At 33.2% G+C, this 13,562-nt stretch overlaps 1 protein-coding gene across 1 annotated transcript in view; it reads right to left on the bottom strand.

The window, feature by feature from the left end:
• ASCC3 (activating signal cointegrator 1 complex subunit 3) overlaps positions 1–13,562 on the bottom strand; it is a 311,309-nt gene that overhangs the window by 116,107 nt on the left and 181,640 nt on the right. The window contains exons 20-24 of the mRNA XM_065888766.1: positions 10,028–10,253; positions 8,312–8,466; positions 5,722–5,820; positions 4,583–4,751; positions 1,254–1,474 (exon numbers count right to left, since the gene is read on the bottom strand). Of these exons, the coding sequence (XP_065744838.1) occupies positions 1,254–1,474; positions 4,583–4,751; positions 5,722–5,820; positions 8,312–8,466; positions 10,028–10,253 (870 nt within the window). The remainder of the gene's footprint in view (positions 1–1,253; positions 1,475–4,582; positions 4,752–5,721; positions 5,821–8,311; positions 8,467–10,027; positions 10,254–13,562) is intronic.

The raw sequence follows: 13,562 nt of genomic DNA, 5'->3' as shown, positions 1-13,562 counted from the left end.
GTTTATAATGAAATTATCTTTTAACATAATGTGAAAAATTTTTAAAAAACTATGAGATAATACATTACCTAGAGAAAATTAAGGCTCTACTGAAAATAGAAGTTTTTATGATCAAGAGTTACCTGAGTTATAATTCTTTCATGAAAAAAGTTACTAATTTTGAAATTCTAAAGATAAATAATCTGGTTGTTTAAATTTTAATGCATATTTTATGGAAGACACCAATGCCAGTCATACATTTTAGGTGTTCTACCTTTTAAAAAACAAAAATAAACAACCCCCCCTCCCGATCTTTAATAATCCAAACTTACATACAGATTATTTACTGAAAAAAAATTCTTTCCTTTATAAAATGTTTCAAACTTAGAACAGAGCTCTACAGTTGTGTTAGTATGCCTCCTAATGAATCACTCGCCACATAATAAACTGAGGAGTAGGAAAATATAAAGCCAAGTAGGGAAGAACAGCTACTAACTGGAAATCACTGAAAAAGGAAGTTAAAACATTTCTTGGAAATGTTAGCTTTCTTGGAAAATCATGTTTCTAAAGTGAGAGTACGTCATATTTCAAGAAAGCTTAAAATCAACACTTACTTGACTTGCCACATTATTTTACATTAATGATATCATGGCCATTTGGAGAAACGGGGAATAAAAGCTGCCTCTGTATTTCCTTGTGTAATCAAGCTGTATATGTTAAAGTATTAGCATTTCCTTCATAGCCAAAGGATTTGATTATAATTAATGATTATGAATCATTATATTTCTTAAAAATATGGCTATGAATTAGGTATCTTACGATGAGGAAAGGACATGTGAGCATCGATATGTACATTAGAAATCTAACTAGGGGCTTCCCTGGTGGCGCAGTGGTTGGGAGTCTGCCTGCCGATGCAGGGGACGCGGGTTCGTGCCCCGGTCTGGGAGGATCCCACATGCCGCAGAGCGGCTGAGCCTGCGCGTCCGGAGCCTGCGCGTTCGGAGCCTGTGCTCCGCAACTCAACGGTGAGAGGCCCGCGTACCGCAAAAAAAAAAAAAAAAAAAAAAAGAAATCTAACTAAAGGACTCCAAAGTTTTAATATAAATTTTCTTGTGGCCAGTTATTCTAATACTGATCTGAGCTCCCCAGGAAAATTCACCAAGAGTGACAAATCTATTCATCGAGTCCTGCCAGTATGTTTAGAACTGGCTAGTTTACAGATTATAAACTATGCTTTCTAATTGAATGTAAGCATGTGATTGTTTCCAACTGACCTTTGAAGTAGGGTACCTGTTGAAGACTCTGAAAATGGCTAATTCAGCTGCAACAGTCTTTCCTGATCCAGTGGGCGCTCCAAGTAGGACATTACAGTCTGTGTGATACAGCGTATGAAATATTTGTGTCTGCACAGGGTTAAAGTGGCTAAAATTGTATAGTGCTTCATATGCTTCACATCCCAAAGCTGTGATTGGTAAAGGCTGAAGATCCAGTAATTCTGAAAAGATTCAACAGGTACATACAATAACTGGAAAATATGCACAATATTGAATACTGTCTCTTAGAAATAAATTATAATAATCCTCAATTCTTTAAAGGGAAAAAAGGATTAACAAATTCTTACATACTAGTTATCAATCTTTTTTTCCATTATGACATTTATAATATTGACATGTCGGAAACTTTTCTGGGGTGGCTACCTCTAAGACAGTGCTAATGATACATCTTTCTCTTCCAATCAGGAAAGTGATTTGAATGACAGGTAAATGAAAATATGCATGTTTTAGAAGAAAACTAAATCTATACCAATCTGTAGAAGAAGGAAAACCATTTGCAAACTTCAGTAGTAGAATGGTTACTAATAACAAGCTACTGTTCATCTGTTAGACAACTGACAAAACAGAATGGTCACGTGAACTGCTGTTCTAGCCAACGCAAACTAGTATGAACTTAAAATAATTCCAAGAAGAAACTTGGGTGGGAGTTTTAAATCATAGCCTGACTGGGTAAATAAGAACTGTGCTGGGAAAACATTGAAAGAAACTAGATTTAATTGTAAACCATTATGTAGACTAGAGGTCTAGGAGATTAGAAAATAAAAATGATTTCGAGAAATAAACTTATACCTAGATACCCTTGAACTTGATAGTCATTTCATTTTCTTATAATCCAGAAAGGTATCAGTTGGCTACTCTCAGGATTACTTCCTGGAAGATGACTCTACTCATTTGAAGTTTGAGTAAGAAGGGAAAAAAAAAATCAGTAAGGGGACATGGTGGTTTGTATCTTGAGTTAGATCTTCATCATACAGTTTCAGATGGGAAAGTATGCAGAATTCTCTCCTCAGAAAATGTATTTAAAAGTAAAAAAGCTAATTTTAAAATATTATCATTGCTCCATTGCTCTACTCTATTACACAGGTAATTGAGAACTGTATGTTTCTTATACCAGATTACAATATCCTGTATTTTTTGTAGCACTGAAAATCAAGAAGGGAGGAAGTCTTAACTTGCAATGCTAATCAAAGCATAGACATATTCTTAATAAAGACTAAAAAAAATAAATATTTTGGCATTTATTGACAATGCTAAATTAAGATGCTTTACTTCTGTGAAAGATGAAGACATTTTCCTGACTGATTTGAGCTCAGTGAGATGCCTATATGTATACTTGGAGCCAAACAGAACTAGCCATCATTGAGGTTACATCATGCATTTAAAAAAATAATTAATTAATTAATTAATTTATGGCTGCGTTGGGTTTTCATTGCTGTGCGTGGGCTTTCTCTAGTTGCGGCGAGCAGGGGCTACTCTTCATTGCGGTGCGCGGGCTTCTCACTGCAGTGGCTTCCCTTGTTGTGGAGCACGGGCTCTAGGCATGCAGGCTTCAATAGTTGTGGCACGCGGGCTCAGTAGTTGTGGTTCGCAGGCTCTAGAGTGCAGCCTCAGTAGTTGTGGTGCGTGGGCTTAGTTGCTACGCGGCATGTGGGATCTTCCCAGACCAGGGCTCGAACCCGTGTCCCCTGCATTGGCAGGTGGATTTTCAACCACTCCGCCACCAGGGAAGTCCCACATCATGCATTTTTAATATCAATTGGTATGTCATGGTGGTACATTTATTTCTTTTAAAAATGTAGTCAGAAAATCAGCCAATTATATAAATAAGGTGACGTGCTTGGCCACTCAACAAAGAAGTGATTAAATGAGCATTAAAATATAATGTTAACACATGTTAAAATCAAGTACTGCAGCCAGAGAGACCCAGCAGTGATGTTGGTAGCATACGTTTTAAATGAAAGCACCAAACATTTTTATGTATTTTATTTTGAGATTCCAGATATCACAAAGCATATTTGATAAAAGAAAACCAGAAAGGTCCTATTCAATGAGTAGATTAGTAGATACTGCAATCACATTATTTTTCTAGGTTGACAATTTTTTAGTTTTGCTCTGTCAAGATATCAAAGTGGTATTAAGCTGTATTTTAAAGTATCTCTCTTTAAGATATGTTAAGATAATGAACAAAGTACAAAAATGACAAAGATTAAAGTCCCATTAATGCCTACTTCACTTTCCCAAAAGATTGTCAAATAATGTGTTCACTGAAAGCAGTAAAAACTACTATTTTTATTTTGAAAAAACAAAGAATTTGTCTTCGGAAGACTTATATGGAAAAGAGAAATTGACTTTCATTTTGCTATAAATTAAGGGTCTCTCGAAATCTTCACTCATCCATTATGAATTCTCAATGAGAAGAAATAAACTTAATATACTAATTAGTTAATAGATTAGCCTCAAGATATTTTTGAAATAGAATATTTTATAGGCCACTTAAAAGTATCATTATAAATATTTATTCATGAAAATTTGCTTCTTTAACAAGTCAAAATAGAAAGGCACTCAATCATGTTATAAAAATTTAAAATGGATTTTTGTCAACTATCAAACACTGAAAACAATGAAAAACACTGCTACATGATACTGCAGATCACCGCATACCCTTTTATAATGTTAGTGTGGAAGAAAAGAACCAATATAAAGAGTATATGTTGTTTGTAAGACACAAACTGACTCGAAGTATACGTGAATCCATTCTGTAGTAATACCATAACCTGACTCCTTAGTATTAGCACTTTTTGGTGTAGAAGCACACTATATGAAGGAAAAAACCCTACAATTCACTTTAATTAAATTGACATACTAAAAGTAAGTTTAACAGTAATAAATGCAAGGAAAAAAGGATATCTCAAAAGTTTCACAGAGAGCACAGATAAAATGACAACACTTGCAATGAAAAAGGAAGGAGATGTGGAGAAATTATAATGTAAAAATAGAGATCAAGGCATAGTAATACAGAAACAGTGAGTCTCATGCTTGTTAGATTATAAAAATTGAACTAGTCTTAATGTTTTTGGATCTCAAATAAAAAAAATATTAAGGCCTGCCATTTGATCTGATTTTGAAAAGTCTCTTTTCAAACTGTATTGACAAATAGGTTGGATTTTTATTCAGATTCAGGCAACTTTAAAGCATAGACACTTTTCAACATGAGCTAAAACGACAATTTTGGAAAAATCAATGATTCAAGTTACTATTCCATATGTTACCTGTATGGGGAGGATGTCTCTCTGGTAGAATCAGATGTTGAAAGTTAATAATACATACAGCCTCAGCTCCTAACCATCGATCAGACACTGCTCGGATGTAATATTGAGAAGGCAAAGGCTCAAAAATAGGGATTGTAAACACCAGCAGTTGAGCTTCTTTACTAATGACCTAATGTGAAATAAAGTCTAAAATGAATACGGCTATTCTAGTAGCATAAAGGCTTTATTAGTCTCTTGTAAAAACAATCGTATCTATAGCAGTATGTACTAAAGATAAAAAAAAATCTTGGATTTCTAAATATCTGAGATATTCAGATACTTCAGAAACTTGTAGGTGGTTCCCTTCTGAGGATACGTGATATTACAGAAGGAAAGACATACACTCAGTTTATATTATTTACATATGCATATCATCATGTATTAACAGGTTATCAACTTGACTCATTACCAGAATTTTCCAAAATTCATTCATTCAAGTACCTTACTTCATTAATTTTTACCAGATTATTTACTCAATAGTTTTCTTTAAATTCTTTGACTACCATAAGTGGAATAACAGAACACTTGACATAAATAGAAGATAATCATGAACACAAATGCAATGAAAATAAAATATGGCTATAAAATTCTATGGGTGTCCACTCAAGCCTAAAGCTAGCTTGCTTTCTCTTTGATAAAAAGAGAAATTAGGAATGAAGCATCACAGTTAAAGACAGCTTTCATCAAATTGAGTCTTTCTCTTGAAATTTATAGAGAATTTAAAAAACAATATCTTTTATACAATGTGATTCAATATTCTTTAGTACTGTGCTTATGGAACACCTAAAGTTATTAATTTTTATTTATTTAATTTTTAAAAATATTATTTATCCCACCCACCCCTCTGGAAGACATGTCTTAAACCATTAGAAAGATTATAATTAAATTTCTCAAATTAAAATCACTTTGAATATATGAATACTATAACATTTAATTACTATTTTCTTTTAAAACCAAACAGAAACATAAAAAATAATACATAAAGCTTTAATTGCACTATGAAATTATAGAGAAATAAGTAAAAATAGAAAGTATTTAGTTTACATTTTCTTCCTAATGACAGCAACATAATAAGGATAGAGCCATATATACATATTTACCTGTTTTTTTAGAACTAGGAAATTCTCTGAATGATAAATATGATCATTTGTAGGATCTTCTACCCAAATCCACCAGGGTTCTCCTACTGTCCCATGGACCTGGAAGAAAAATAGTATCCTAATACTATATACCGTAATTCGAGTAAGGGATACTGTTGTTTGTATTCCCAGCACCCATTCCTCTCTCTCTTTTTAACAGATTTATTGATATGTAATTTACATAACAAAGTTTACTCATTTAAAGTATACAGTTCAATAGTTTTAATACATTTACAAAGTTTTGTGACCATCTTCGTAATCTAATTTTAGGACATTTTTATCATCCCCCAAAGAAACCTTGTACCCTACCTATCTATCCCTCATCCTCCCAACCTCCAACCCTGGACAACCACAATCTACTTTCTTTCTCTATAGATTTGCCTTTTTGGAACACTTCATATAAATGGAATCATATATATGAAATGATTTTGAGATTGGCTTCTTTCACTTACCATAATGTTTTTGTTCATGTCATAGCATGCATCAGTCCTTCATTCCTTCTTATTAACAAATAATATTCCATTGGATAGATATACTATATTTTGTATACTCATTGCTCTTTCTTTTTTCATTCCTAATAAAGCCTAGTCTTGTTTAGTACTCACACCTCTCTCATGTAACTCAGAAGGTAACCCCACCTCCCAGGATAATTTTGGTTAGCATACACTAATCAGCTTATGGTATCCCCCTTACAACAGGTTGTGGTGAGGGGTAGGCATGTGCCCAATACCGGCCCAGTTAGGCTTAAGAAAAGGTGTTCTGGCCCATGCTCTGGGCTGCTGCAGGTGGGGTATTTTTCCCTCTCTCTGTTAAATGTGAACAAGGAAGCATGAAAACATTTGGGAAGTAGCCAACAATATCAGCAGAGCAAAAAGATGGAAAGATCCTGGGTCTGGAAGAGTATCATTAAACAGAAGACTCAATCATCTTCAGGGCCTATTCTACCTGTGGACCTATCATATTATGTAAGATGATATATCTTCTTCTGCTTAAGTCAGTTTGAGACAAGTCATATTTGCTATTCTTGCAGCCAACAGCATTCTAACTGATAGAAGCAACTATGAACAATTAAGTACTCCATTCTAACAATGAGTTAAACCAAATTGTGGGAGACTTTTTATGGATCCTTTTTATTTTATTTTATTTTTGGCCGCACTGGGTGGCTCATGGGATCTTAGTTCCCCGACCAGGGGTTAAACCTGGGCACCCAACAGTGGAAGCGCGGAGCCCTAACCACTGGACCACCAGGGAATTCCTATTATGGATCTTGATACAAGAAAACAGGATGAAAAAACATAAAACTTTTATGCATTTGAAAATATAAAAACTTGAAATGAGTTTATGGCTACTTGTAATTTTATACTTTATGTAAAATTCTATATTTATAAAGATATTAAATAAAATTTTGTATCATCTTGTCCTCACAGAAATTCTAGGAGAAAGATAATTATTATTATTATACATGTTTACAGATGAGGAAACTGAAGGAATGAATGGTTAGGACACTTTAAGGACACTTTAAGATCAATGGTAGATTTGGGTTAGGACTATGGTTGTGTAACATCACAGAATAAAATGCATTCACTTTAAAGATGTACCAATGTCAGGTAATGCAGAAGATATTTACTTACACTTAACTAGAACCTTACAATTACCATGTAAAGTAAGCATTGCTATACTACATTTACTGATTTACTTGTCTTCCCCCACTGGCTTCTTGAATGAAAGGACTGACACGTACTTGCCTGTATGTACAATCTCTTTTCTACTGTACTCTTTGCTCAGTAACTGGTGCAAAGACAGACCTTAAGAATTACTGACTGAATAAGAAGAGGATCCAGAGTATATAGTAACAGCTAAGGTCTGGAAGAAAGAACAGAGTAGGGGTAAAAACAGAAACAGAAAAGTGATGGGAGCCAAAGAAGGACATTTTCAAGGACAATGTATAGGACTGAATGTTCAGAGAAGTAAAGAAAATAACTAAGGAAAAGTCATTTATTATGGCAATCAGTCAGTCTTCGGTGATCACTGAAGTAGTCTCAGCAGGAAACAGGTGACCAGGAGGAAAATGCAGATTACTCTTTCTACAAGTCTAATGGTAAAGAAGAGAATGATAGTTTGAGAAACCTCAGGATTTTAAAAGGGCCCTTTTAGCATGAAGAATCTTGAATTTTGAGTAGGTTAAAATGACAGAGTAAGAAGAGCTGGAAAAAATGAAGATCACATAGAGAAAAATGAAAGAAGATAGAATTAAGCAAAGTCCCTATGGAGCTGAATCCACTAAACCATTATACAATGTGAAAATTTAGGTTTCCTAAAATGTTCTGAAGGGGTCTCACTGGTTGACATATTATTAATATATTATACCACATGCTTAGCTGGAGGATGAGAGTAAATAATACTATTGATACAATGTTTTAAATGATTCTTCGATATATGTTCTTTTTAAAGGTTTTTCTATATGCCTTGAGGACAGACGTAAGGAGGTGTAGTTGAACCTGCAGTACAGACATTTTTCCTTAATGCAGATTTAGGTGTTTTCCATTTCTACCTGATCATTCCAAGTGAAGTCAGGACAGACGCTGAGCGTCACTCGGAGGACAGTCCGTGTGATGGGCTGAATGGACGCTTCCATTGTAACAGAAGGAATCTGATGAACACACTGTTTGACCTTGAGCCCAATATTCACATGATGCAGAATGTGACCTGCAGGGAAAATGTCACTTAGAAGAAATGTGTCCAGACAGAAAAAAAGCAATATAATCTGACTTGTAAATGGGATTTCAGAGAAGGTGCTTTTATTGCTTGTTTTATGATTTGCTATGTAGAATAGCTGACATTCTTGACCTGGCATGTTTGAATATTTTGTAATAGTTAACTTGAATTAGCAATTCATAGCTCTGTAAACCAGTATCAAGGTTTTTTCAGCTGTTAATAGGGTTCTTAAAATTACTGAGACTTGATAGTGTTTAAAGTACTATAAACAGTTCCACTTTTCTCCTATCCAGTTTAAGACTCATTATAGAAATATTCAGTATTTTGTGAAAACAGTCATTAATTTATTCAAGGCCTATTTCAGAACTCTATAACCATGATGGAAAATGCTTTACTAATCAAACATAACTAACTTATCCATACCATTTCCAGAAAACAAAGATTAAAATATGGCCAGTCCAGCACAAAATTAACCACTTATACATATTTTCATAAATGATGAGATTCTGAAATACAGATACAAATGGAGGCACCAGGGTGGGGGTGAGGGTCACAAACAGATGTGACTAAACATTTTCCTACTCCAGGCCAAGCGACTAAGTGGAAATAGATTCTATCTTATAGTATCAATATTTCTTGTATGTCTTGGTGCTTCATAATATAATTTTTTAAAGCATATTTACAAGTAAATCAAAATGTTTTATGTTCACCAAAGTTTGAAAATCTAAAGTGATCTTCCTTATTTTAATAAAACATTTATGTTACCCAAGGTGAATAATCTTAACTTCCTAGTTTGTATTCTCAATTTCTCTCTATTTTTATTGATGCCTCCCCTTTTCCATTCCATCTGAGAAGTATTCTTCTTATTATACAAGGGAAATAACTATCTCAGCCTCTCTACACATCTACAAACCTTTCACCAGGTCCCTCTATTTCTCCTCAGTCTGACTCCCTTCATGTGTAATGTCTATTCTATTCAGAATCTGAAATATTACCTAATCAATGTTTGTCCAACAGAATGTTAAGGTACATGGCAATGTATGTAGGGATAATTTTTCAATATTATGTGAAAAACACAGAAGACCAAATACTATTTACACACCGATACCAACTATGTTTAAAGATCTATACATGTGTAATGATGAAGCTCATTTAGAAACTGAAGAAATGTAGGGTTTAATGTTGACATACTTTTTTGATGTAATACTGCTGATATACATAACAAAGACGATGAAATGAAATGAACAAAAGAAATAAATTGAGAATAAGCCTCACTGACTAATTCTCATCATTTGTAGCTAAGATTCTATCTGTAAAATACTTAAGGGTGTGACAATCTAAACTCCATTTTAACTGCTAATTCTATTGAGTAACTTAATAAAATTTAGAGAGACTTTTGCCTGAGTTTAGATCAATGTAAAAGAAATTTCATAAAAATGGTAAAAGTTCATCTTTAGTAATGTGGAAATTCACAATACTTTTTTTTTTACATCAAGTGAAATATTTTAACTGCATGAAACAGTACATTAAAACATTTTTGCTTCCTTCTTACCTATTTCATCTTTCCTCATGTCTTTCAGCTTATCCACAGTAAGATTTTTTTCTTCTAATCTTGTTAGAATGTGTGGTGGTAAGACTGAAAATTGTCTCAAAGGGCTAGCCCAACCCCAGAGCCTCTTGTCGATGACTTTACTAAGATTCAGGAGCCTATAGGTCATGGCAGGCCAACGTTTCCTCAGAGCAATTTCAAAAAGAGCACGGACAATTCTAGCTGCGTTCTGAAGAATGAAAAGGGGGATTGGTGGTTAGGTCCAATGTAATTTTAAATTTGTCAATAAATTTATTATTCTGACTCAGTTTCAAAAGTATGTCTAGCTGCATCCTTTAACTGTGGGCAACATCTATCCTCATATAACCCTAATTATCTTTATTACTTCTACACAAGAATAATCATATCTTTTATATGTGGATGTTATCCTGTTTAACTCTCCAAGAGTAGCTTTATTTCCCAGTCCTTAGGAAGCTCCACCTCACACCCCCTAAACAAGAATGAAGTAGGAAGAGACAAAAAAAAAAAATACAAAGTATTTGGGAAGGTGCTGAGGCTATTTTAGAATCTAAGAGACAGCAAAGGATACCCTTGGGTATATAGTGGAATGATTAAATTTATAAAGCTATTTAGAGAAATAAGGAAGACTTTGGGGTCCAGTCAGAGAGAACAATTAGTGAGAGAAGAGCAACAAAGAAATACTGATGAGTGCAACTAACCCATATTAATGGCTCCTGTATAAACCAAGCAGTATGTTTACCGCTTTGCATATATTATCTCATTTAATTTTTATGACAACTGCATTTGACTGGTCTTGTTATTATGATTTTATAGATGAAGATACTAAAGTTTGGTGAGGTTAATAATTTGACCAGGAGAGTTGGTGTCAGAGTATCTATTGAAAGTCAGAACTAAACAATGCCAAACTTAACTCCAAAATTCTAAATTCAGTGATCTGAGGATAACTTCATTAGTAGACATACAGAAAGTTACAATGATTGAAGCCTTTTTTCACATCTCTGTAGTTTGTTTTTCTTCCTTCCCTCTATCATTAACTTTGCAGACTGTTTTATGGAAGATTATTTTTAAAATCATGAGTTTAGAGACACCTTACAATATCTATTTTCTATGTTTAAAATAAGATTAACCTTTTATTTCTCCTTAACCTAGAGGAGGCATTACTCAATAAAAATAATTTAAAAAGTATTCTTGATAAATAAAAAATAAAAATATGTCATTACATCTGTATTTGAAAATGAAGAATGTTAAATCTGATCAAAATCATAAAAAGAGATGGAAAAGAGTAAGATTTTAAATAGCAAACAGATGATCCGGCTTGAATTATGAGGTGAAAAATGATCATAAGAATTAAGGACTTTGGTTTTATATTTTACATAAAAAGTGTTATTCATCTTTAGATAAATTCGACTACTTTGTTTCAGTATTAGAAATTTAAGAACAAATGGTATTTGACGTATGGGGATAGCTGTAACACCTGTTAAAAATTGACGGGATATCTCTTATTAGGCCCAGAAAATGATACGTAAAATGAATATTTTGATTTTTATAGCTATCAAATAGATCTTCCTACAGCATGCTCAGTTGCTCTTCTAAAAAAATTGCCAGGCTAATTTTCTCAACTGTTTGAAAGTATGTTTTTATATTTCAGAACCTATAGTTGTTCCCCAAAAGCTAAAAGAAATGGAAAGAGAAATCCCATGTGAGAAGATACCAACAGGACATTTTAATCTGAAATGATATAAATTGCATGGGAATAATGATCAAAATCTCTAAACATGTAGAAGATAAATATAGGCCCCTTTATAAAATCATAGAATATCTGAGCTAAGGATTTATCTTAAGGGCTGAGAGAATAAAGTTTCAGAAATATACAAGGAAGTACCAATTTACAGAGCTGAGAGAGTGCTTGTGGAACTACTGATGGCTAAAACTAAAAAAACACACACACACAAAAACAAAACTAACCCCCCCCCAAAAAAATCAACAATAATTTACCTAACATATTCAAGAATGATAAACCCATAATAGATTTTTTTTTTTTTTAAAGGGATTCTTATAGATATATCCTCAATCTTTTGAGACTGACTTTCTGGGTACCAATCATGAAGAAACTGTAAGTTTTATATTGTAAAGCAATTCGTAAATCAGTCTCTGATGATATCTTCATAATCTTGAATCAAGCAGAAATGTGGCCAGATTGTTCATCCAGAACACAGTAAAGCTTTACCTTTTAGTTAAATCATTAACTATTGCAATATAAAATCATTAGATAAAATAAAACGACAATATTATATTATTTTTCAGAAAAACATAAAACAAAAGACTTTAAAAATAATGGTTCCTTATAGAGGCTTTAGGTTTTTGAGAATATATGTATTTTTCTATGGCACAAACATATGTGTTCCAAAATGAAAAATAAAAAAAAAATGTTTTCACCACATCCACATTTACTTTATATAATATATGAAATCATCACCTGGTTTCTTGGTTACTTTGATTAAATTACTGCATTCATTCAAACTGTTTACCAATATATCTTGGTTTATGTTTGCAAATATTTCATGTTTACAGTTATTTCAAAGCACTCTGGGGTATTCATAGCTGTTAATAATAATTCATTTAGGGGCTTCCCTGGTGGCGCAGTGGTTGGGAGTCCGCCTACCGATGCAGGGGACACGGGTTCGTGCCCCGGTCCGGGAGGATCCCACATGCCGCGCAGCGGCTAGGCCCATGAGCCATGGCCGCTGAGCCTGCGCGTTCGGAGCCTGTGCTCCGCAGCGGGAGAGGACACAGCAGTGAGAGGCCCGTGTACCGCAAAAAAAAAAAAAAATAACAATAATAATTCATTTAACACAAACATACTCTTTCTATATTAAGTCTTTGAGCAAAATTACAAACATAAAATACACAATGGAATATTTTCTATATTTAAAATAAGATTAACCTTTTATTTCTCAACCTAGAGGAGGCATTACTCAATAAAAATAATTTAAAAAGTATTCTTGATAAATAAAAAATATCTTTTAAAAAAGTACACCTAGAAGGAAAACCTCTCATTTGAAAGGTAAATACTGAAAACAAAATCTACTTTATATCATATAAAGGCTTGAATATTAAAAACATAAATATTACAACATTTTATACTACAGTAATTTAAAAAACTTAAACATTTAATGAGCTGTAATTTACGGATTAATTTTCCTTCAGTACTCAATTTGTAAGTATCGACAGTAGGAAAGAAAGATTACCTTTTTTATAAAAGATATATCATACTTAATATATGGTATGGAGTATATTTATTAAGCCTTGTTTAATGGTTAAAAACAATTGTTTATATTTCTAACATCTGGGGAATGCTACAAAGGTTCCACAATCTTTTCTTTTCACTTGAAATATTCTTGTACTATTGCCCTTCCTAAGTAAAAGATGTGAACTTTATCATTTAAAACAGAAAAAAATCAGATATTGATATTTTAAAACTCTAAAATGTAAATAATAGCAACATCAAAAAAAGCCA

This window comes from Phocoena phocoena, chromosome 12 (genome assembly GCF_963924675.1).
Source record: "Phocoena phocoena chromosome 12, mPhoPho1.1, whole genome shotgun sequence".
In the NCBI taxonomy this organism is placed as follows: domain Eukaryota; kingdom Metazoa; phylum Chordata; class Mammalia; order Artiodactyla; family Phocoenidae; genus Phocoena; species Phocoena phocoena.
This window is presented reverse-complemented; position numbering and strand designations above follow the sequence as displayed.